A 26678-nucleotide genomic window follows, 5' to 3' on the forward strand; every position below is an offset into this window, starting at 1 on the left:
CCTTTGACCTGTCTTTAGCGTGGTTGTGATGTGTTGTGCCACACTAATGCTTCGCCACATCAATCTGTGTTGTCGGACTGAACATTTTCCTGTTTTTTTTTTTGTTTAGATAAAGTCTTAAATTTTCCTTTTAGAGGACTTAAAAAGGTCTTAAAAGTCATTAAATTTGCTGTTAAAAAATATGAAGATACCCTGGGATGGTATGTCAAAAAAGGTATCTAAAATGGTGAACATTATTTTCATGATGGAAAAGTATCACATACACAAAAATAAGTGGAATAACAGCAAGCCCAACATAAACTGTTTTAAGAACGAAATTAAAAATTATATAGCATCTCTAAAGGTGTTATCGGAAGAAAACCAGTCCATAAATGAGTTAAATGAAACAATGTCAGAGTCTCTTGCTCTTTGAGTTTACAGTCCTATGTTCTTAAACACGCTTGAAGCATTTATGTTGTTTTGTCAGCCCCTGTAATTATTTTTTATTTTATTTTTTATTTGGATTTGTATTTTTTATTTTTCTTACTTGATATGGTGTGAGTTTGTACTTTTTTAAATGCGAGCACATGTTTATTTATTTTTTCCTCAAAGGAGTTCTTGATGTAAATTTAAGTTCAAGTTTATATAACATATTGTACATTTTGAAAAATATAATAAATAAAAAAAAATGGTCTGGTGCTTTTAATTTATATGCTTCAGAATTCAGCGAAGTTAAAAATCCACACAACTTTGTTTTTGGAATATGCTCACATCAATTTACATCAATACAATTACATCAGTATAAACAAACAATAAACCCACCTTAATAGTAAACGAGCGCTGCTTCGCGCATGCGCCAAATAGTACAACCAGAGGCTGCAGATTCAGGACCGCAGTTCTAGGACCCTAGCGGAACACAAGCGCACCCAACGGAAGTAAGAATTCATTATAGTGGCGGGAAAATTTTTGGAGAGGTCGTTACCTCGTGGCTGAGGAAAGGGAACGAAGGCTAAACCACTAGAGAAGACTACCAAACTATGACAACTTCTGCCCCAGAGAGAGTCCACACGGTTTAATTTACCCCAGCACCGTGATGTCTACTGGCAAGGTAAGGAAATATACACATATTGGTTTGTATTTTCACAACGTTACGTTTACGAACTATATATATATATATATATATATATATATATATATATATATACACAAAGTTATATAATTAGTCTTCGCGACTCTTAAAGTATCCATGTGGTTCAACAACAGACACTTGAGCCCTGCATTTCAGTCCAACCTTTTTACGTTCCTTGAGCCAGGCTTCGGGCCAATTTCGAGTAATAGTTCCGACGCGGGCCGGGCCTCCTGCCTGTTTTAGACTTCTCCATACTTTTATATTTTAGCTCTCAATTAATTAGTTATGAAACAAAAGTGCTGAGCTGGTGGAAACAACACAAGACTGTGCTACCTCGACTGTCAAGAGTGTTTCGTGTCCCTCAGCAGCAGCGCAGCTGAACAGTTCTCCGTTCAAATACGATAGGCTTAAGCTTGCAAAGCACCAGCAAAAGTAATTATCATAAATGTGACAGGGGGATATATTAAGGAGATATTTGAATTATTTGATGAACTATTGTTTTCTGAGCCTGTGGCGCCATCTCCTCATTAGACAGAGAAAAGAGCATCTTCATGGTTTATGATTATAATTAAAGAGTTTTTGTTTTCGATTTGTTTTATTTCGTTAAGTAGTCATTTAAAGCTTTATATAGATATTTATCATGTCTGTGAGGCATGTTTTCACTGAGTGTCGGTTCATTTTTGTACTGCTAAAGATGAGATGGCAGAAAGCACAATGTTATGATGATATTGTGAGTGCACACATATAAAAGTAGACCCTTTGCAGTTATGAATGATGTATTACTCTTACCTTTTATGAGCAAAAATGACAGTGTAACTAACTACTGAAAAAAATGCAAGTGATCACGCTGGCGTCTCTGCCATAGACTATATAGCACATTTATCTGGGTCTTACGTAGAGCTGCACGATTAATCGTTAAAAGATCGCGATCTCGATTCAGACACCCTCTCGATCTCATTTCTAAAAGACAACGATTCCCCGAGTCTGTTAAACCTTTGACAAAGTCTTACCGGATCATTCAAATCCGTGCGCGCACTGCCGCTGACACAGAGAGAGCTCTTACCATGTTTGGTTAAGAAACATCTTCACAAACAGTCTTTTCAACTACACAGTATTATATCTGTCTTACAGTCATTTATATTATCACAGAAATACTGGGATAAAGTTTATAGTTTAAATATAAACATTGATGTCTATATGGCAGCGATCAAAATATAACAAATCCCCTTTTGAAAGTACTGCGCTTTAAATAACGTTTGTGTCGATTGCATTGTTTCACCAATAGGTGGCGACAAGTGTCTTAATTTATTTGTCAATGAATTAATTTTTCATTCAAGAGAATCGTTCAAAAACGCTGATTCATCCAGAAATGAAACAAGTGTAGTAGGTTTATGAGTGAGTCGTTGAATCAGTTATCTAAACAACTTTTTCATCATTCTAATATTAAAAAAACTGGGGTTTTAAATATATTATAGATACACTACCAGTCAAAAGTTTTTGAACCATAAGATGTGTAATGTTTTTTTAAAGTCTCTTCTGCTCACCAAACTATATTTATCTGATCCAAAGTACAGCAAAAACAGTAAAGTTTTGAAATATTTTTACCATTTAAAATAACTGCTTTCACTTGAATGTATTTTAAAATGTAATTTATTTCTGTGGTGTGCAGCTGTATTTTCAGCATCATAACTTCAGTGTCACATGATTTTCAGAAATCATTCTAATATGCTGTTTTGCCGTTCAAAAAAAACATTATTATTATTATTATTATTATTATTATGTTGAAAACAGATGAGTAGATTTTTTTCAGGTTTCTTTGATAGAAAGTTCAGAAGAACAATAATTGTGTGTAATAGAAATATTTTGTTATAAATGTCTTTGTCACACTTGATCAATTTAAAGAATCCTTGCAAAATAAAATAATTAATTTATATACTTGTGATAATGATAATGTTAATAGTAATAATAATAATAAAGAATCGTAGGAGAATCGTGATCTCTATATGAGATCAAAAAATCGTGATTCTCAATTTATCCAGAATCGTGCAGCCCTAGTCTTACGTTTAAACGGTTATATGATTCAACTGTTTTATATCTATAGATTTTATTTTAGACAAGTCATGATTTGAGAAGGCTAAATTGATCAAACAGGCTCTGTCTGTCACTGGCAGCTTGGTCGTTACTTAAAAAAAAAAAAAAAATGCTCCAAACGTTTTTCTAAATTAACTTAATATGAATGAAATTAATGAAAACATATAATCACTTTGCTATTACATACAAAACTGAACTATTTTAATAGCTGAAACAATAGTATAAGCTGTTTAGGGACTGTTTATCTGTTCAAATCAGACACTAGAGCCCTTCATTCAGACACAGTGGAAGATCTGAAAAGAATCAGTGTAGAGGGGCCAAATCTGGAAGATTTTGATGCTAGAGAGAGTGTGGCTAGCTGGTCTAGCCAATGCCAAAGATCAAGAAGGTCAAACTGGACATGGCCATTCAAGGGGCGTGCGACTGCAATGGAGGATAGTCCATAAGACATTGAGCCTTCAAAACAGTTAATTTAGATTTTCTTTTTAATTAACTTATCCTTAGATGTTAAAGGGGGGGTGAAATGCTCGTTTTCACTCAATATCCTGTTAATCTTGAGTAACTATAGAGTAGTACTGCATCCTTTATAACTCCAAAAAGTATTTAGTTTTATTATGTTCATAAGAGAAAGATAGTCTTTACCGATTTTTCCCGGAAAAACACGAGCGCCTGGAGGCGTGACATGTGGGCGGAGCTAAAGAATCACGTGCGAGAGTAGGCTTTTGCGTTGAGAGTGTTTGAAAGCTGTGACAGCTGTGAAGGCTGAAACTGAACGAGAGCAGCAGCAGCAAGGACTCGCTCCGAGCGGGGCTCGAACCCGGGTCTTCGATGGGAGGCGGATGCACTAACAAGGAGGCAGAGATATTTGAAGCAGTTTTACTCACTGCCTGTGGTTCCAACACACAATCGTGACCCTTTTTCGTTGGGACTGCATTATCCTTAAGAAGTAAACGATGTGCAAATCCGTCGTCAAACTGGGCTTTGTTTGTAAAACAAGCATTGTAGAAATGCAGGGAACAAACACAAACACTTGCACAACTCCGTTGATGCTCTGTAAAAATAAACTCCATCCACTGGTCCCTTAATGTTGTTTTTTCTTTGGTAATCTGTGCAGGGTTGTCTTGCCCTGGCAACCAAAAACACACTCCTTTTGTGACATTTCGCGACACTCTGATCAGTGAATGAATGTCTGTGCTCAGCCTCTCTCAGTGCTCTGCTATACTGGAGCGTGCGCTCTTCCGGTAGAAGAGCGCGCACTCAGGACCCATATAAGGAAATTCCGCTCCATCTAACGTCACACAGAGACATACTCGAAAAAAACTTTCCGAAACTTGTGACAAACCGGAAGGAGTATTTTTGGAACAGAAATACTCCTTCAAACGTACAACTTAATTTTTGAAACTTTGTCCATGTTTAGCATGGGAATCCAACTCTTTAACAGTGTAAAAAACTCAGTATGCATGAAATAGCATTTCACCCCCCCTTTAAGTTTAATTTTCAGCTCAGTGAAACACTTTTAAGCACCAACACTTTTTCAGTAAGCTACCTTTCTTGTAGAATTGTGCTTCAAATAAAGAAAACTTTTGACCAGATTTTTTGTTAATCATCTAGGCTACAAGTCAATATTGACTATGGACAAAAAAAAAAAAAAAAAAAAGTGAACTTGTAAAAATGGTGTAGTGTTAAATGCGATGCTGTGGAAAATGTGGGTGCACCTTACTTTTGTGCTGTTAGTTAAAGTTAGGCGCAACCAGTGCAGAAAGAGGTCTAGAGCCCTGCAACCATATGCAAACCTTAGGAGGTCTCATGATACAATATTATCATGATACCGTATTTTCCACACTTCAAGGTGCACTTAAAAGACTTTAATTTTCTCAAAAAACGACAGTGCGCCTTATATATGGATCAAGAGGCTCTGTCAAAATGTTGACATTCCCTTTAGCACAACTCCATCTAGTGGATGCATAACGCAAATCCAGTCAAACGTTTGACTGCATTTTGACATAGTATTCTATGCGCCTTATAATCCGGAGCGCCCTACTGTATATATGAAAACAGTTCTAAAATAGGCCATTCATTGAAGGTGCGCCTTATAATCCGGTGTGCCTTATAGTGCGGAAAATACGGTAATTATGTCATGATACAATATTATTGTGATTTTAAATGTATTTATTAATGTATTAATGATATTATGCTATATTACATTTAGGGATGCACCGATCACGATTTTTCATGGCCAATTCTCATACTGATTTTTTACAAGCAAACTGGCTGATTCCGATATCGATTTCCGATTTATTTATTTATTTTAAGCAACAAACAAGAAAGGAAGGTATGCATAAACAAGATGTTTATTTGGTATTTAATAGGCCAAACTGGCTTTTGGCTATTGAAAAGAATATCCTTAACCATTTGAAATTAAGTAATAGTAAGTAGTCTAGATTCAATACAAACATAGATGGTACAGACATCAGCATTTAGCTTTTGTTTTTGAATTGGGTTGAAACTACATAGAACTGGCCTTAGATCAAAACATGAACTGTAACCATGTGAAAATAAAAGGAACTGCTCTTTTTTTTTTTTTTACTTCTAAATGTTAAGTTTAGATGATTGTGTGTTTCAGATGGATAAAATCTTCACATTACTTCAGAAGTTCAGACTGGATAAATACTACAAGAAATTCATTGATCTTGGGATTGAAGAAGAACTGGATTTTTTTGACAGCGTCAATGATGTGACCTTAAAAACCATGGGTATGAGTTCTATTATAGTTGTTGTTTGGCTCATTTTGCTCATCTGCTGTTAATATCTATTTTGATGCATCATAATCCATGACATTATACAAGGTGGTTTCAACAAAGACCATTTTATCTCTTAGCATGAAAGTGTACTATATTGGGACCATGTCAAAGTGTATGTTGAATCATATGGAGTAAATGCCTTGTCAAGTAAAAAGTTTGCATTTTATCTATATTTGATCGTAATAAAAGATTTCTAAATGGTTAAAAGGGGAGGAGGTTCAACTTACGGTAGTGATTGACATCTTACCCCATTCTCCCCTACAAGTACTCATGAAATGAAAAAAGCTCCTCCATATTGAATATTACTGCCAATTTTCTTTTTTTGTTAAAAGATTTTTCACAAGCAGAGAGGAACCGGTATGACAATATGATTGCTTATCTGCGAAGAATTGGCAATGCACCAGTTCCAGAGATGAAAGGAATGACTGTAATGAAGTCACTTAATTCGTTTCATATATCCTACCGATTTCCAAAATGCCCTGGGATACAAGAGATCACAGGTAAATCTTTATAGTACACTTCATCAACTGCACTAATGTTGTTTCTCATTTTAAAAGACAATTACAGTAATAAGGGCACTAAAAGATGTCAAAACAAGATGCATGTGCTTAAATTTTAAGTGCGCATGTCATGGTTAATACTAGATTTATTTATATTAGATTTATTAAGGGTTTATGACTTTTACTATTCAGCCTCTGTCCAAAGAAATGTTTTGACTCCAAACTAGAGGAACAGTAGGTCTTCAAATGTATTGGTCTCATTCAGCATCTTCAAAATAAAGACTTTTTTTTTTTTTTTACAAATAACAAACTTTTCAAAATGGATCTACATTGATAGTTCACAATTTAAGAGACTTTTTATTAAAAAAAATGAGGAACATGACAAGAAATCTATCAATAAAGTCAATTTCCATAGTATCACAATGGCAACTTTTAAAAGTGAAAGTGTACATTTTAGAGCAAACGTAAGAATAAGAAAAGGGTAAAGAAAGAGGAATATGAGAGCGATTACACAAAAATGAATGTAAACCACAATTTCATGTTACTGCTTTGATAAAAGTTACCTTACAAGGGTTAATAAAATAAACGCACCAAAAAAAAACATCCAGATTATGATCGTAACCATAGTTTTCTGAGAAGGGGAACAAGACGTGGCGTCTGGATTTATGCTATGGGGAATGCTTAATTCACTTAATTGCAAGAGAAGGTGTCTTTGCTTTGATGCTCTAATGCAAAGGAAGACCTGGCCTTTACAACCTTCCGCCTTCCCTTGCAGGGCAGGTAAAAATGGCTGCCCACTTCTCTGAGCGCATGTTCACAGTGTGTGTGTGCACTTGGATGGGTGAAATGCAGAGCACAATTCCAAATATGAAACTCCGTACTTGGTTACACGTCACATAACTTTCACTTTACTCATATTCAGGGAAAAATGGAAAATGAAGCAAGGTATTTTTTGTAAAATAAAAAAATATATAAATAATTTGGTAAGATATCTTGGTAATATAGAATTCCCATATTGTGGTTTAGACTGATAAATGTGAGTCAGGAAGAAATGGAAAGCTCGAAGGGGATTGACGCTCATGTTCCACCATGAAGCACTTGTCCAAATAACCAAAAGTGATTTCTCACTGGCCAATACATCAAGCATTTCCCCTTATGCAGGGCTGGCGGGGTGGGTGGAGAGAATTCAGTCAAAAACATCATCCATCTCCTCAAAGCAACATGCTTTCTGCTGGATCAGAGGAACCTGCGGAGCATGCTTTCAGATTAAGCAGATTGCTAGAACTGGCTTAATCAGACTGGGAACTGGTCAACAACTCCTAAGCAAGTCCAAACTGTGAGCTCTGTAGTGTAGCCAGCACCTTTTTTTCATCCTGACATATGTGAATGGAGCCATGAAGTTGTCACAGTGTACACATCACTCACACTTGTGCTCCAGTCCAAGACATAATTATGTCCAAGACATAATGCAGGATTTGTATGTCCTCGCGTGTAATGAAATGTCTGCACACACAGCCGAAAACTCTTGCTACTGTTCATGAAGCCAAAGAAGCTATGCTCATGATGTCATGGACTGCTGTCTGTCAATAGAACTGGTGTGTTTTGCTACACATGTTCAGACATTGGTGAAGCTGAAGGCTTTTCCTATAGCATCAACTCCAGAAACCGCTTTGTAAATCCACTTTGGAAAAGAACAATAATTTCATAATTTACTGTTGTTATAATATGACGGGTATGTGTTTTCTAGAGTATTTAACAATAGCTTTATACCTAGTTTAGCCAAATATAATTAAATTAAATTTATGCATTTAGCAGATGCTTTTATCCAAAACGACTTACAGTACATTCAGGCTATCAATTTTTACCTATTGTGTTCCCGGTGAATTGAACCCCCAACCTTGATAGCACAATGCTCTACCAATTGAGCTGCAGGAACACCAAGGACCTTAAGGACCAGAACTATCTACTTTTTTTTTTTGTCCCATTACACCCTTTGTACAGGTATAGATCCCTCACAAAATACAGTGGAGGACCTGATGTTGCGAATCTGCCATGAAAACAAGGTTGACAGAAACATGTCTGTATGCCTTTACACTGCTGATGGTATGCCTTTGACTGATGACCCCTTCTTCAACACATGTAGGTGTTCAAATATTTTTGAAGATAATTTTTTTTATTTCAAATGTTGAGACTATTGTTTCCAGTGTCAAATGTGATGTCGTCTTAGTTAAACGTCAGTAAGCATCTACAGAGAATCAATAATGATTACTAACTGTATTCAGTACAAACGTGAAAAAATTATTTTGCGTTATTCGTTTAGTCAGATTGTTTATAGTTGTGAATTAATTTAAGATCAGGCAACATTTCAATCATAATCTATGCAGAAATCAACATCAAAGAGTTCACCAACTTTTTCTTGACAATTTGACTTGCACATATTTTGCATGTTGTTCACTAATTGTATTTCTTTGCATGCTTTATATCTTTATTATTAAAGGGTCCTTGAATGACAGACATATTGAAAGTGGGAGTGAACTGTATGCCATCTTTACACCAAGAGAAAATTTAACAGAGTTACCACTGACACAAAGACAGGCCAAAATCAGAAATGAAGGACCAAGTGTCATCCGCTGTCACATAATGTTACAGGTACTGCTGCTGATGCATAATTACCTTAATCAAAAATAGAAAATCTATTGATTCACCAAAACAAACCCATACACAATTAGAATGTTTGTTGTCAGTGTCAAGTGTAGAAAATACTCGGGATGGTTGTTACACTTTTTATTTTTGCTTTTTCCATTAATACTGAAATGTATCAAATGTAAACCGTAGAATCTAACCATTACATTGTAATTTAGCATGATACTAAATCAAATTCAAATATTTGCAAATATTTACCGGTTCCCCAATCACCTTATTATTTGTCACATACACTATTACATAGAGCATATATAACCAAAAGTGAAATTACATTTCCTCCTCGTCACTCATTTTCAAATGAGTTAAACTTACTCATCCTGCATTACAAACAAAAATCTTCTCTATATGTGACCCTGGACCACAAAAGTCATAGGTCTCACAGGTATATTTGTAGCAATAGCCAAAAATATATTGTATGGGTCAAAATTATACATTTTTCTTTAATGCCAGAAATCAAGTAAATTAAGTAAAGATCATGTTCTATGAAGATATTTTGTAAGTTTTCTTCCATAAATATCATAACTTATTTTTTGATTATTTATATGTATTGCCAAGAACTTCATTTGGACAATGAAGGTTGCCTTTTTTGCAACCTTAGAATCCAGATTTTCAAAATGGTTGTACCTCAGCCAAATATTGTCCAATACTAACAAACCATACATTGATGGAAATTTCCACATCAGTCATCTTGTTTTCCTTATTTGTTCAATAGGGAGACTTTGAAATCAAAGTCAACCTCGAAAGTGATACACTGAGAGATGTGACGCTGCGGCTTTCTCTTGAAAGTAGTATACCAGCACCAGTTCTTCACATCAGGTTACTGATGATTAAATCATTGAAATTGCATTATTGTGTGTGTGTGTGTATATGTATGTATTTATGTATGAATGTGTGTGTGTGTGTATATATATTTATATTTACTGTATGGTTTAAAATATCAAATCTTTAACTGTTGTTTCCAAGATTAAATTATTTTTATTTTTTTTCACAGAGGCGAAGAGTATAATCATGTTGACAAACTTAATGAGCTTGGAATCACAGAGGATTCAGTTCTACAGTTCTCTCTGTCATCATTTGATAATGAGAAACCAAATCCAAGTCTTTTGTTCCAAAAAGATGTCAGACCCTCGGTGAAGCAAACAGAGAAAGGCCTTAGTGTTTTTCTGTCAACGCTGTATGCCATCGTATGTTAAAAAGAACTTCATTTATATTTTGTCATGGTTTGATGCTTGCTGATCTAGAGCCTGGGTCACCTAGAATGGGTGAATCCAAGTTGTAGACCAATCACAAATGCAGCTTCAGCTTCAAAGGTTTATTAAAAAAGTGCCAAAATCACAAAAAAAGTGTAAAAGCACAGTTCAACAGAAAATATTGGTTCAGATCTAATCGATAACACCACACACACACAAATACCCCATGTTGCTATATATGTGGTTAAAGGACTCTTCATGGGCTTAATGATGTTTATACTGTACAAACTAGAGCAAACTGATCCACAACTCATGTACAGGTGCAGTTTAATAAATTAGAATGTCGTGGAAAAATTCATTTCAGTAATTCTCTGTAAACTCAAATTGTAAAACTCTTGTAATAAATTCAGTGCACACAGACTGAAGTAGTTTAAGTCTTTGGATCTTTTAATTGTCATGATTTTTAACTCACAAAATTAGAATACTTCATAAGACCCCCCCCCCCCCCATAAAAAAAAACAGTGCATTGTTGGCCTTTTTGGAAAGTATGTTTATTTACTGTACATGTACTCAATACTTGGTAGTGGCTCCTTTTGGTTTAATGACTGCCTCAATTTGGCGTGGCATGGAGGTGATCAGTTTGTGGCACTGCTGAGGTGGTATGGAAGCCCAGGCTTCTTTGACAGTGGCCTTCAGCTTATCTGCACATCTTTTTTTTTTTTTTTCGTTTCTCATTTTCCTCTTGACAATACCCCATAGATTCTCTATGGGGTTCAGGTCTGGTGAGATTGCTGACCAGTCAAGCACACCAAGACCATGGTAATTTAACCAACATTTGGTGCTTTTGGCGGTGTGGGCAGGTGCCAAATCCTGCTCGAAAGTAAAATCAGCATCGACAAAAAGCTGGTCACCATAAGGAAACCTTAAGTGCTCCAAAAATTCTTGGTAAATTGGTGCAGTGATTTTGGTTTTCAAATTTTGGACCAACACCAGCAGATGACATTGCTCCCCATATCATCACAGACTGTGGAAACTTAACACTGGACTTAGCAACTTGGGCTATGAGCTTCTCCACCCTTCCTCAAGACTCTAGGACCTTGGTTTCCAATTGAAATACAACATTTTCTCTCATCTAAAAAGAGGACTTTAGACCACTGGCCAACAGTCCAGTTCTACTTCTCCTTAGTCCGTTTAAGACGCCTCTGACGTTGACTGTGGTTCAGCAAATTCCTTGACACCACTGTGTGTGATGGCTCTTGATGCCTTGACCCAAGCCTCAATCCATTCCTTGTCAAGTTCACTCAAATTCTTGAATCGATTTTGCTTGTTCTTTCGGTTGGTTGTGTATCTTTTTCTTCCCCAATTTTTCCTTCCACTTAACTTTCTGTTAACATGCTTGGATACAGCACTCTGTGAACAGCCAGCTTCTTTGGCAATGAAGGTTTGTGGCTTACCCTCCTTGTTAAGAGTTATGAGTCAATGATTGTCTTCTGGACAACTGTCAGATCAGCAGTCTTCGCCATGATCGTGTAGCTTAGTGAACCAAAATGAGACCATTTGGAAGGCTCAGGAAACCTTTTCAGGTGTTTTGAGTTGATTGGCATGTCACCATATTCTAATTTGTTGAGATTTGTTAATTGGTGGGTTTTTTGTTAAATGTGAGCCAAAAACTTTGCAATTAAAAGAACCAAAGACTTAATCTACTTCAGTCTGTGTGCACTTAATTTAATACATGTTTCACAATTTGTTGAATTATTGAAATGAACTTTTCCACAACATCATAATTTGAGATGCACCTGTAATTACCAGTAACTGTTTCTTGACCCCAGGTTTGAGGCCAGCAGCTACAAATTTCTGATTAAACATATTGCTTTCTTTTTCAGTGCAACTAATTAGTAAGCTTTTCTGTATATTGTCCTATTCTTTAGAAATGTAAACACTGTGGAGACGAATTTAAGAAAGTGGTGGCTTATATTAGGAGCCTGACTGGATGCAATGCTATGGGTCAAAGTTTATTGCAAATGATCTGCAGGAACTTGCACGTAACTAGAATCCAAAAGGTAGGTTAAAGTGTGCAAATTATTCACTTAATGGAGTTTTACACACCGATATAAAGGGAATTATCATTGTGATATTATCTATTAAATATTTAAGTCCAATCATAAATCTTTAAATAAATTCTTTATATTTTCATTTCAGATTGCTGTTGTTGAGGGTCTTTACTTTCTTTTCCGAGAGTTGTTACCAGGTCGTAGTGAAACATCAGGCACAAAGGTCATTGAAGATGGGGATGTTTTTGAATATGCAAATATTTGCTGGGCATACTTGATTGCTCAAGCAGAGGTATGTTTGCAGTTTTTTTTTTTTTTTTTCACTTCATAAATCAGTTTAGAAGCTGTTCAGGAACTATTTCTCATTCTAGTAGCATGGACTAAAAGTACTCTAGCCTGTTTTCTAATAACCAGACTATAAAGTGCATCTTAAATGAACACGTGCACATGAACGTTATATATAAAAATATAATTTTTTGGTGTGTTCTGTTTACAGAGACTAGATTTGCAGTGATTGTAGAATTTTTCAGTCACAAAAAAACTGGCTGACTAAAAACCATTTTCTTAAATTTTTCAATTCAGAATGAAAGTCCTGATCTGGAGACCTATGCTACAATTTCTTTGAAAGCTTATCCTACTGGCCAACGGCTGTGTGAGCCAGTGAGAGTACCAGGGACACCAGAAGTATTTGACAGGTCATACATACTGGAAAAAATCACAGGTAAACCCTGGAACTGAGACGTTTGTTATACCATCCTCTTAATTCATCACCACATCCATAATATGGTTTTATTTTAGATGGTGTGAAAATTCCAAACTGTGATGAGGTGAATCTACTGGAGTCATCGATTAAAAGAGCTACAGATATCGAGAGAATTTCGCTTAGTCTTCCGCCATCATTTGATAGGTTTCCATTTTGGATCTTTTATAACAGCACCCCACAAGGTTGCAAGTACGTTATGTTTACGAGTCGTAAAACTATATTTAATAAATGTAATGTATGTTTAAAACAATATTACATTTTTATACAAAATGCCTTGTTAAAGCTTTCAGATTGAACGGAAGAAAACATTTTCAGACATGTTTGAGGATGTCAAACGGTACAGTCACCTGATTGTCACACCACCACTGCAACTGGCAAATATGGGAAATAAGGGTCCTCTGCTGGTGTATCTCAGTGAAGGTCCAATTTCTATATTGTCTCAATGCTAATTGCTAGACTGTTTAATCAGTTGATTATACTGTAAATATTAGGGCTGTCCCCTAATAGTCGACTAATCGTTATTCGACCAGGAGAGGCTTGGTTGACCAAAATCAAAAAAAAAAAAAAAAGTCACAGTATGTGATGGACTGATCGTTAACGGTTAGTCTAAAAGCTTGCATGTCATCAATTCTCAAATATGGCTTATCTGAAATATGTAAGTATTTGCAACTTAACATGGCCACTCAATCTAATGTTAACCTATAAAAATGTGTGCTGATCAAGTGTCTGTGCAGAGTATGGATGCTGAACAGTTGTGCGCTCACTGCAGGACAGGTGAAGGTGCTGGTGTGGTCACTCTTAAAATACTCCCTCATTTTTTTTTGTCATACAGATAAGAGTAATGTATCATATGAGTAATATATTAGTTTTGATCCTCTATGTGCCACCTTTATGAAACAAAGCTTATAAGTATGAAAAGCGAGTGTGCTATGATTGGCGACCTATTCAGTGCATTGTGATTGGCTGAATGACTCAAGCATGTGACGGAAATGTTATGCCTTAACATACTGTGGTGCGTGACCTCCCAGGATCAGGAAACGGTCCTCCATAAAATGTGCTGCACACATCTGAATATTTGGGTTGAACTGTTCTGAAACAGTGTTGTAAATACAACTTAACCAGTGATTTGAAGTCTAGTCCTCTTCACAATGAAACTGCATCTCCACAACATGGCACCAGCAGCAACAGCAAGAATCAAAGTTATGCCGCCTTTCTTTGAGTAAACATTTGGGCGGTATTATGCAAATCTTCCCACATCGTGAAGTAGACGTTAGGTCGTGTTCTAGGAGGGCATGGACGAGTCTTAACTTTTAAAAATAATATCTCTTTGAGACTTTAGTCTTTGCAACTTTAGGAATCTTATCTATTCACGAACAGCTTGTGACTCCAAAGAGAAAGGAAAACTTAAAATTGCATCAAATGACCCCTTTAAAAATATATCGAGGGTGAAATGCTTTCCAATGAACCAGTTAAAATGGAAAACAAATTCTCTTGATTATGTAATCTGTATGAAACATGCATACAGGTGCATCACTGCGGAGATGACGAGTCGGCATCGCCGACTTAATTTTTCAAGCCAAAAGCAAAGAAGGCACTAGTTAATCAAATTATTAATGTTAATGCAGTCTCCAAACTGTTTTTCACTGACAGATTTATAATAATTACTTCCAAGAGTGTGATGTGACCAGCTTTATGTGAGTGCTTGAGCGTTTATTAGGCCATGTAGCCGAATCCTTAGTCGAGGGCAGCCCTAGTAAATATACAAGATAAACAACACAAATAGGAGATTTGTATCTACGTTTCAGTTGCCTGAGTACATGAATACAAACCTAACAAGATTGTTTTTCCCTCTTTTTATTTTGCAAAAAATATCAATGTTGTCTCATATTCTGACATTGAATAAACATTGTTTATATAGATAATCTAGGTGTTTACGTGAACAAAGTCAAGGGAGATCAGTTTAAGATTTGGGTTTACGACTGTCTGTCTGGAAAAGAGACCACAAAAAATGTGAAAGATCTGGCTGAAATGTAAGTATATATCTTTCCTATAAATAAAGGGCTATGATATAATAGTATTTTAATAAATGCCAGTTCACCAGAGTAAACTTTTTTAAAATGTTTAAACTGAATATGAAAACTTAAATCAGTATTTTACTGCCAATTTTAACAATAGCGTTATACAATTAAACCACAAATAAGTTTGATCATATAAATGAGATTGAAACATCTAACAATAAAAACATTGAAAACATTTTACATTTGCTGATTAAATTAAATGTTTATTTTGAGCCTAGCATAAAGCTATAAAGCAGCTCTTTTAAGCTTGTATATATTTGTTTTCCAGAACAAGTTGTATAAATATTTAATTTATTTTATCCATTCAGACTCAATGATACCAGGACTGACAACACTGTTGAAGTCAGTAAAACCCCCAAAGAGGCAATTGTGGTAAGAGAAATTAAATGTTTGTAATGTTTACTACACCTTCAAATGGCTATAATCCCCAAGTGTGCCAGGACACAGATTTTTAGTACATACTTGCTTTTTGAGGAAAGTCATAGTGCTTTACAAAGCTTTTTTCCCCATAGCCAGTTCACATAAAATGTGTTGTTACTTTTAATAGACTTAAGCAGATGTGAAATCATTCTTTTTGTATGTTCACTTATACACACAGTTTTAAATAATTTAAAACTGTGTGGTTTCATGAAGTAATTATATTTTAGTAACTATTAATTATTTACACAATAGCCAAACCGCTAACATAGAGAGTGCATAGTTTACATTGATTTACAAGCTATAAATTAAAATGAATTTGAATGTTCTTATCAGGTGCTCTTCGATTCAAGTTCTTCAATGATGGAAGAATGTTATGACACTGACAGTCAGATGATGCGAATTGATGCCGTCAAGCAAATCTTTGACAGCTTTTCAAACCGGAGCATGTCATATGATTTTCAGCATGTCATCTGCCTTGTGATGTTTAACGACAAAGTTAAAACCCTTCTTAAATTCACAGAAAATTTGGAAGCCTTCAAGGTATTTTTGTCCTGATTGTTACACCATTATCTCAAAGACAGAAAAAAAAAACATTTATAATAAATGAAAGTTGTATAATTTAATTTAATTTTTTATTAATTTTTTTTAACGTGTAGGAGCAAGTTCATGGTATTGAAGCATCTGGGTACACAAGGTTATATGATGCACTTGTTCGTGGTATCTCAGAGCTTGACAATATCAAGAAAAGTTTTCCAGCTTGCAGATGTCGCATCTTGTGTTTGACAGATGGAAACGATATCAGGTGTGTCTTTGTGTATTTGTTCTTATACTACTTGAATTGATTGATTTAAAATGTTACTACAACAGCTAAAATGATTCTGGATAACATTTGTTGTCTAATCTACAGTTCCATGAGTAATCCAGTCACCATTGCCAGAAAATTGATGGCCAGCAATATTGTGGTCGATGCAGTTATTGTTGGCATGGCAGATAACACAGTTTTACATGGAATCAGCTATGTAACAGGTGTGTGTATTAAAATTTTTATATTGTGCCATCTGGTAAGTCGTGGCCTAATGGTTAGAGATTCTGACTTGTAATACAAAGGTTGTGAGTTCGAGTCTCAGGCCGGCAGGGATTGTAGGTGGGGTAGGCAAATTTACAGTGCTCTTTCCAGCCTCCAGACTAATAGATAAACAATAAATGCACAATACAGATAACAGCACAATATGTTAACAAATTACCTAAAACTGAGGGCAATAAAATAAAGCAAAATACCAGATACGTAAATATTAAGAGAAAAAAATTGTATTAGTATTTATTTTAACACATCTGTAAAATATGCGAACTAATTTAACTTAAATTTTCCCCAATATTATATTGGAGGTTTTTATAACATTGCTTTTTAGGCACCATGCTACCCATTTGGTATGATAATGCCACAGTTGAGATGTTTCCACTGGAACCAGATTAGGCAAAGTATATTGTAATGAGCTTGCGACTGCAGTTGGTGCAGGAGAATCCATGTGCAGACGTTTGACAATCAAACACCAAACGGACAAATCCAAACTTTAGGAGGGGAATTGTTGTCAAGATAATGCAGAGGTTGATAATACAGTGAGACAGTCAAACAGCAAACAAATCCAAAATATTAATCCAAATCCAGAAAAGGCAAGGTAAATCATTAACAGAGGGTAATCCAATAATCATGAAACAAAGGCTGTAGAACCAGTAATGCTTTATGAGGGAGTGTGACAACATGGTTTACTGTGTGTGTGTTTGTGCATGTACATAAGTTGTTTTTGTTTGCTTTTAATACTTGCATTGAAAATGTACAGTCTTGTACTCTAAAACTTTGAATTACTTTTTACTTGAGTAAAAGTCCTAGATTTCTGATGTAATTAAGTATTAAATTATATTTAATATGAAACACAGTCCAGTAAAAAGTACATTATGATTTGAAACGTGATGTAAAAGTTCTCTGAAGATAACACTCTGCTTTAAAAGTACATTTTTGTTTAAAAAGTATCTGTACTTTATCAGAGTAAAAATACTCCACTACTGTCCACCTCTATAGGGCCTCTTGCACTAGCCAAATCTGAGTTGAAACTGCTGTAGCTAAAAACTCGAGAGACTAAGCTCTTGTTGATTACGTTTTAGTTAGAAAGATTATTCTTTTTCTATTGATTTTAGGTGGATATTGCTTTAAGCCTGAGAATGCAAAAGCTGCCCTAAGGCTTTTTGAGATGGAAACTGTCTTGTCCATGGAGCTGAGGGCAGAGAGACGAAGGGTACCAGTCTCTTCCATAAAAACAGAGGTATGAAAGCCATTACCTACCATACATTACAGATGACGTACTATTTTCTTATATTTTAAATGAATACATAATATATTAAAATATATTTGAAATACATTTATTTCATAGTATGTATACTACAAATAAATGTACATCTATGTATTAAAATAAACTGCAACTGTATTTTACTAAACTGGGATATTTAAAGGCTGCTAAATTGGAACTACTTTTGTACTTAATGCACTTCAGTTATGGGGAAGTAGTGCTGAAGTCCAACTAAAGATGAACGGGGATGTATTTGATTGTGCTAAAGTGGATGTAACAATATAAAACTTCATAATCATCGGGAAGGAGGCGGGAGCCGGTGGACAATCAAATTAAAGCTTTAATGCTAAAAATAAACACAAAACAGCCCGACAGTCCCTTGCGGATGACTGTCGCGCACAAACAAAAGCAAAACACTAAATAAAGCCCAGGCCTGGTCCTCTCTTTTCCTTCAATGTCGTCGCTCCTCTTTTGTATCCTTCCAATCTCCTCCATGGGACGCGAGACCGGTGAGGAGCAGGTGTCGCTCATTTCCAATCACTCCACCGGCCTCTCTCCGTTCCCACGGCTCTCGGCCCCGCCCCACTCGTCACAGTCGAATTATTGCAAGTATACTTCAGCTACACTTTAAATATCTTCCTTTTAAAAACCTTAATTATTCCAAAGATCTTCTAATCCTCATCAATAGTGACATTAAAACACATTTTAGGCTTAAAGGGTTAGTTCACCCAATAATCAAAATTATGTAATTAATAACTCACCCTTCATGTCATTCCAAACCTGTAAGACCTCCTTTTATCTTTGGAACACAGTTTAAGATATTTTAGATTTAGTCCCAGAGCTCTCCATTGAAACTGTGTGTACGGTTTACTGTCCATGTCCAGAAAGGTAATAAAAACATCATCAAAGTAGTCCATGTGACATCAGAGGGTCAGTTAGAATATTCTGAAGCATCGAAAGTACATTTTGGTCCAAAAATAGCAAAAACTACGACTTTCAGCATTGTCTTCTCTTCCACGTCTGTTGTGAGAGAGTTAAAAACAAAGCAGTTTTTGATATCTGGTTCTCGAACGGATCATTTGATGTAACCGGATCTTTTTGAACCAGTTCACCAAATCGAACTCAATCGTTTCAATACGCATTAATCCACAAATGACTTAAGCTGTTAACTTTTTTTAATGTGGCTGACACTCCCTCTGAGTTCAAACAAACCAATATCCCGGAGTAATTAATGTACTCAAACAGTACACTGAGGCCATCCTTAAAAATATTGCTGTTTGCTGTAACCCGACCAACCCTGTCAATTTAGGATCGACTAAATTTTTTTTTTTTTTTGCTTTTAGTCCGACCGACTTGCCAGTTGTACACTTGTGTTAAGACCGACCAATTATTATTTTTTTTTTACGCTTCAAACAACTAATACAAAAGCAATAAAATAGTATTAATTATATTGCAAAATTACTTATATAAATTGCCTAGGCCTACATACAAACAAAGGCTACGTAAAAAAAAAAAAAAAAATCTGTTTACACGGATGTCACACTATGGCCTGTGCGTTCGCTTCATCTCATACTCTTATTCACTGTTAGAGTCAACGGTTTGTGCTTGGTAATGATGGCTGCGGCCACAGTAAATAAAATGTTCGCGGTCATACGGGTTTGGGCACCATAATACATCTAAAAAATTCATTAAAACAGCTCGACACCACTTTAACTTGGCACAAAAATATGTGCCCAGATCTTCCATCCCTTCTCCCGTTTAGTCTAAAACAGTGTCGACTGTCACTTTATGTTCGAGAATCGATTGGACCAACCAACACAAGTTTCGAAAAAGGAAAAGGGGAAATTGATTTTAAAGACCTTCTCTCGGAGCATGTCCAGGTTTTTTTATTTTAATTTTTTTTGTGAATTCTGCCGGTATTCAGACAGTCTCATGCATACAGATACAGATTCGGGCTAGAATCACCTGCGTTTTTTGTTGTTGTTGACATTTCTAATCGTAAACACAGCCATGTTGAACCCTGCAGTAAATGTTTTGCATCATGGCATTATTATGCTGTATAAAATGCATCTAGACATGCTAAATCGATTTTACAATCGATTCAATGAACACTTGTCACTCAAATCAAACAGGATTTTTTTTCACAAAAGCCAAATAAGCAAAGTAAATGGTCTCTCATTTGTAGGTTGCATTGACACCTAGCGGTGGATGCAAGTAAAATAGTTCCTAATATTTTTTTTTTCTTCTCACCTGAAATTCATGCAATTTACATGTTTTTGACAAAGATTTCAATTTGTTTGTGGTCTATATAGCCTGCATCAAAATGAGGTTTGCTATTATGCGCCCGAAGACACGGGTTGAAGACCCAGGCAGTGACGTCATTTATTTAAAATTTGCTAATTTGTTTAAATTCATACCTACGTAATCACCATCACCTTTTGTTTTTTTTTTATTAACATTTGAAACTTGAAAAAAAAAAAATATAGACCTAGATATAGACCCTTTAAAAAAAAAAAAAAAAAAAAAATTACTGTTAATGCAAAACAAAATATTTAAGGATGGCCTGACTGAACTGCTGTGAAGAGAGAACTGAAGATGAACGCCGAGCCAGATAATGACTCGTTCAGGAGTCAAGAATCGGTTTTCGGATCACCAGTAGTTCTTTTGGACAGTTCGATTCAATTAACTGGATTCAGAAAACGGTTCATCGGTTCCTTTATCGCTCGATGTAATGGCGTCATTTGCGATGATTGCCCTTGATTCAAGCCTTCGGTTTACCCGCGCTCATAACACTAGCACAGAATCAGTTCAGAATCAATCACCAAAAGAATCAGTTCGGTTCGGACACTCTGCATGTCGGTCTGCTTCACGCTGAATCACACATGCGCAGTATCATCAGCTCCTCGATTCTCGAATCGGACACGTCTGACAGAAACTGTACTTGACTTGTGAACGAGCCATTATCTGGCTCAGCTCAGTGTTCATCTCTCTTTTCAGAGCAGTTCAGTCAGTGTACTGTTTGAGTACATTAATTACTCCGGGATATTGGTTTGTTTGGACTCCGAGGGAGTGTCAGCCACATTAAAAAAGTTAACAGCTTAAGTCATTTGTGGATTAATGCGTATTGGAGACGTGAACCGTTTAAAACGATTAAGTTCGATTTGGTGAACTGGTTCAAAAAGATCCGGTTACATCGAATGATTCGTTCGAGAACCAGATATCACAAACTGCTTTTTGAACTCTTTCACAACAGACACGGAAGAGAAGACAATGCTGAAAGTCGTAGTTTTTGCTATTTTTGGACCAAAATGTATTTTCAATGCTTCAAAATATTCTAACTGACCCTCTGATGTCACATGGACTACTTTGTTTTTCTTACCTTCCTGGACATGGACAGTAGACCGTGTACACCGTTTCAATGGAGGGACTGAGAGCTCTCGGACTAAATCTAAAATATCTTAAACTGTGTTCCGAAGATTACTGGAGGTCTTACAGGTTTGGAATGACATGAGGGTGAGTTATTAATTACATAATTTTGATTATTGGGTGAACTAACCTTTTAATATCAAGAAATGTGCATTGTGCACAAATGCTCCAAATAAAGTTGACATTATTTTAACATCAGTAAGTCTTGAGCGATATGTCAGTAAATATGTTGATAGATTTTAACTATACTTAGTTTGAAATGTGTATTGAATATTATTCCTTTTTTTAAAGGGGGGGGGGTGAAATGCTATTTCATGCATACTGAGTTTTTTACCATGTTAAAGAGTTGGATTCCCATGCTAAACATGGACAAACAAGTTTCAAAAATTAAGCTGTATGTTTGTCCGGTTTGTCACGAGTTTCGGAAAGTTTTTTTCGAGTATGGCTCTGTGTGACGTTAGATGGAGCGGAATTTCCTTATATGGGTCCTGAGGGCACTTCTGCCGGAAGAGCGCGTGCTCCCGTATAGCAGAGCACTGAGAGCACAACAGACGTTCACTGATCAGAGCGAGAGCGTCGCAAAATGTCACAAAAGAAGTGTGTTTTTGGTTGCCAGGGCAAGACAACCCTGCACAGATTACCAAAAGAGAAACAGCATTAAGGGACCAGTGGATGGAGTTTATTTTTACAGAGCATCAACGGAGTTGTGCAAGTGTTTGTGTTTGTTCCCTGCATTTCGAAGATGCTTGTTTTACAAACAAGGCCCAGTTTGACGCCGGATTTGCACAACGTTTATTTCTTAAGGATAATGCAGTCCCAACGAAAAAGGGTCACGATCGTGTGTTGGAACCACAGGCGGTGAGTAAATCTGCTTCAGATATCTCTGTGTTGTTAACTTAGCTATCGGCGTGTAAGCACATCAAGTAAACAACATGCGATGTTGTCATCAAACTGCACTTTCCACATGTACAGCTTAAAAAAAAAAAAAAAAAAAAAAGACAACATAAAGTGGAACTTAGTCAATTTCCAAAACCGCTAAGCAAATATATACAGTTTCAGTAAATACCACATAGAGACGTTGCTCATCGTTGCTGATGCTGCTCTTGTTAAATTTCAGCCTCTGGATCTGATTCTGGATCATAAATATACGCTGAATCTGACTGTTAGCCATGGTTTGTTTTGGATGTTTTTTTCCTCACGGTAATGTCACAACTTCCAAACGCTCTCAACGCAAAAGCCTACTGGCGGTCGTGATTCTTTAGCTCCGCCCACACGTCACACCTCCAGCCGGTCGTGTTTTTCCGGGAAAAATCGGTACAGACTATCTTTCTCTTATAAATATAATAAAACTAAAGACTTTTTGGAGTTATGAAGGATGCAGTACTACTCTATAGGTACTCAAGATTTACAGGATATTGAGTGAAAACGAGCATTTCACCCCCCCCCCCCCCCTTTAACTATGGTTGTATATACAAGTATATCTGATTTAAAAAAACAAAAAAACAATGATTTTTATTGTTAAAAATGTCTATGAACAGCAAGATTATAATTTTTTTTTTTTTTTTTTTCGTCAATAGGAAGACTTGACCAAAATTTTTGCCTCCCATGGCTACGATGAAAGACCGGAAATGAAGATTCCTGCTCAAATCACTAAGAAAGCGGCCAGGACAGAGAAGTATTATTGACTGTCCACACATACAGACTACAAGTCCACTGTTTATTTTTTAACACATGAACAAGAATTTGATATATCGCTCTCCACTTAATTTGTTACACATCAAATACGGTTTCCAGCTCTATGCCTTTACTGTTTTTCATGCAGGCCTACTGTTCAGTCATCCTATATTTAATCATGCAAAACACCTGAATCGAAAGTGATGTGAACTGGTTTCAAGTAGTGTGGAAGTTTGTTTGCGCAAAATTACTATGATTACAAAACGATGACTTACTTAAAAAGGCACATGGTTCTTTTCTTTAAAAGTATTTTAGTAAATATTCCCAAAGTACAGACTCTTAAATTATAGGGAATATATCATGGTAGCCTTACTATTTTTATACTACATACTTATAAACAATTAATTTTCTAATTAGTGTACTTAAAAAGAAGATCCAAGAATGCAAGACAGGCCGCTTCATGGAGAAAGATAAACGGATCATAGAAGAACTGAAGAGTCTTCACTGTGATCCCCATCCATTTTGTTCTGTGTATCCCTCAGAAACAGACTTCAGTAAGTATAAATCTGCTTTAAAGGTCAAAAGACAATTCATGCTTTTTCTCCTGCTGTTAGATTTTCATGCATGAAGTTTACAAATAGTTCCTAACATTTGTAATTGTGAGTTATTTGATCAATTAAGTAATAATCAACAATATCCGTAACGGGGAGCTTACACCAAACTAAGATGCTTGCATTATCTTTACAAAACTCGCCTAATGTTTTTGATAATTGACTAATTTGTCAATGCCTTTTACTATAAAGTATGTAGTCTAAAATCTGCCACTTGATCCTCGGATGTGGTGTCAGTTGCTTCCTCTAATTAAATGTAGTCAAAGTTACACACAAAAGTAAAATGTACAATAAAGTTGTCATGCATTTTACATTTTCTTTTTTTCAGCATTTTGGAGGATTGTCATGAAAGGACCGGCTAAAACTCCCTATGAGAATGGAACCTTTGAGCTGTATTGTCAGTTTGGTCGTGATTATCCAGTGAAACCACCTGTTGTTCGGTTCTATACTCCTGTATCCTTAAGCCTTAGAAGTGCCCCAGTAATTTTCAGAAACTAATTTCTGTTTTTGATTAATATATTAAGAGTAGAGCACAGAAAACACTTTTTTACACTATAAAATCACATTTTGTACACCATAAAGTTCTTAACTGCAGTATAGATCTACCATTGCAACATCAACAGTGTGGGAAGGATTTGCCACAACATATTTGATCGAAACTACTCGGCTGATGTCACTATGAGAGAGATCTTGGATGCTGTACATGGACTCCTGATACTCCCAGAGGCAGAAGATCCACTGGACAGGTAGCCTCTTAATCTTCATCTGGTGTGTTTTTTTTTTTTTTTTTTTTTTTTTTTTTTTTTTTATTATTAGTGAAGTGAAGTGACATTCAGCCAAGTATGGTGACCCATACTCAGAATTTGTGCTCTGCATTTAACCCATCCGAAATGCACACACACAGAGCAGTGAACACACACACACACACTGTGAGCACACACCCGGAGCAGTGGGCAGCCATTTATGCTGTGGCGCCCGGGGAGCAGTTGGGGGTTCGATGCCTTGCTCAAGGGCACCTAAGTCGTGGTATTGAAGGTGGAGAGAGAACTGTACATGCACTCCCCCCACCCACAATTCCGTCCGGCCCGAGACTAGAACCCACAACCCTTCGATTGGGAGTCCAACCCTCTAACCATTAGGCCACGACTTCCCATTATTTTGTTCATTGACTTTATTATTCAATGAACTTAATCTAATATAATCAGAACCGAGATGAAAGCTCATTCAAGTTGGAAAATGCATTCCATTATTTATCATTGATCCGATTCTAAATAATGTAACTTGAGAATACAATAAATAATGAATGAGTACATGTATTTTTGTCCACTGTTTATCATTTCTTTAGCATATTAGCAGAGGAATTCCTGACTAGCAAAGAAGTCTACGAGCAAGCAGCTAAAGATAACACTGCAATAAACGCATGTCAGTCCATGGAATCCATTGAAAAGGTAAATTCTTTTTCATTCAGTTTTTACCAACAACCGATTCCCAGACGTTTTGTCAGAGGAATCCTGTTTATGAATATTAAAGGACACACTGTCTAAAGTCATACAGTTTTAAATGTCCGAAGCACAAATAAAAAAATATTATATACATTTTTAAAGAGTGAAAATATGAGATTAGAATATAGAGGCGTACTTGAGCAGCCCCCTTCCCATTATTTCAACCGGTTAAAATTATATTTAATAATGTAGTAAGCAATCTGGGCTCTGTACACTTGTAGTAAATTAAATTGTGAATAATTCCTACATGTTAGGATATTATCCTGTTTTATATTTATTTAAAAAAAAAAAAAATCACCAATGATTATTTATATTTTTCTCCTTTTCATCTGCTTTTCAGCAATACATAGGTGAGAGCAATGTTCAAGTGCCTCCTCATCTGGTATGCCCCTTGTCAGGGAAGATATTCGTTGATCCTGTCAAGGCCAAAGGTGGATGTGTGTACGAGCGAAGAGCCATTGAGGAATATCTTAAGACGTAAGATTCAGTGGATTGGTCTCTGAAAATGTACATTTGCATTCCATTGATATTTTATTTGTGTTAGTGCATTGAGAGTTTGGAGTTGGGTGCTCAAAGGAAAAGTCTTGTTTCTTACTGTTCTTGAGGAGTTGAACCATTGAAGTACATAAAACATCTGGGAAAGTCAGTTTACTCCTTGAGGAAATGTTATGGTATACAAGGTTGAAACTAAGATTTGCAAAAGACGGTGATGATGAACATGAATAACAGGGTTCCTTACTAGACAGAGGCCCACAGATGAGCTGTTTGCTCAGATAGGTGTCTGCTCACTTTTTTTTTTTTTGCAGGAACAATAAGGATCCAGTTACAGGGAAGCCACTTAGCTGCACAGATCTTATTCCAGATAAGAACATGAAAAAGTCTGTTGTGGAGTATCGTACATCCCAGATTGAGGAAACTGATCCCTAAATAAAGTAGATATTGCTTTGGCAGTGATTCAGCTGCACTATAATCACACAATACTCGTATCTATAATATTCATTCTCTTTCGATTGTGGAACCCAACTTTTTACATCTTCACATGTAGAAATGACAAAATTTCACTGCATATTTGGTGCATTTGTTGTTCAGTTCATCTTTGTATAATGTATATCTAAGTTATAGAGGAGAGTTTATAATGGGGAAAAAAATCTTTGAATCTCTTTAATGGACAAATAAATATACTTAATTTTCGGGGGGGGGGGGGGGGGTTGTTTGTAAGAAAAACTGAGAAAACTAGTGTATGAGGGATAGAGTTGCGGTTTCATTTCACCAATGTTATTTAGGTTTAAAGTGTGTTAAATTTACATTTTCCATATCAACCTGTGAGTCTTGGTTGCTTTGTATATATGCATTCGGAGGTTCCAAATAAAGTATGTATGCATGTATGTATTTTATATTATATTCAGGTCACAAATGCA

General features: G+C 36.0%; 1 protein-coding gene across 2 annotated transcripts; it reads left to right on the forward strand.

The window, feature by feature from the left end:
• Window positions 1-919: 919 nt before the first annotated feature.
• Window positions 920-26645, forward strand: LOC127964667 (uncharacterized). Of its 2 annotated transcripts, XM_052564942.1 has the most exons (25): window positions 920-1087; window positions 5823-5952; window positions 6333-6500; window positions 8502-8639; window positions 8998-9149; window positions 9916-10019; window positions 10195-10387; window positions 12322-12453; window positions 12593-12736; window positions 13027-13165; window positions 13243-13396; window positions 13491-13627; window positions 15126-15237; window positions 15594-15657; window positions 16039-16245; window positions 16362-16507; window positions 16613-16731; window positions 17899-18023; window positions 23051-23148; window positions 23565-23701; window positions 24087-24211; window positions 24359-24504; window positions 25104-25206; window positions 25601-25737; window positions 26067-26645. In XM_052564942.1, exons 1-25 carry the CDS (start codon window positions 1073-1075, stop codon window positions 26185-26187), a joined length of 3246 nt encoding a protein of 1081 aa, XP_052420902.1. In that variant the 5' UTR covers window positions 920-1072; the 3' UTR covers window positions 26188-26645. The 2 variants fall into 2 exon arrangements, with proteins under 2 accessions (XP_052420902.1, XP_052420903.1); XM_052564943.1 differs by lacking the exons at window positions 9916-10019; window positions 10195-10387.
• Window positions 26646-26678: the final 33 nt, after the last annotated feature.

This window comes from Carassius gibelio, chromosome B9 (assembly GCF_023724105.1).
Source record: "Carassius gibelio isolate Cgi1373 ecotype wild population from Czech Republic chromosome B9, carGib1.2-hapl.c, whole genome shotgun sequence".
Taxonomy (NCBI): domain Eukaryota; kingdom Metazoa; phylum Chordata; class Actinopteri; order Cypriniformes; family Cyprinidae; genus Carassius; species Carassius gibelio.

What these genes read in the sequence shown, in the direction of transcription:
- LOC127964667 (XM_052564942.1), top strand. An exon ending in ACGTAACTAGAATCCAAAAG is followed by an intron (nt 12,454 to 12,592) that starts GTAGGTTAAAGT and finishes TTTTCATTTCAG; the next exon opens with ATTGCTGTTGTTGAGGGTCT. An exon ending in ACAGATGGAAACGATATCAG is followed by an intron (nt 16,508 to 16,612) that starts GTGTGTCTTTGT and finishes TCTAATCTACAG; the next exon opens with TTCCATGAGTAATCCAGTCA.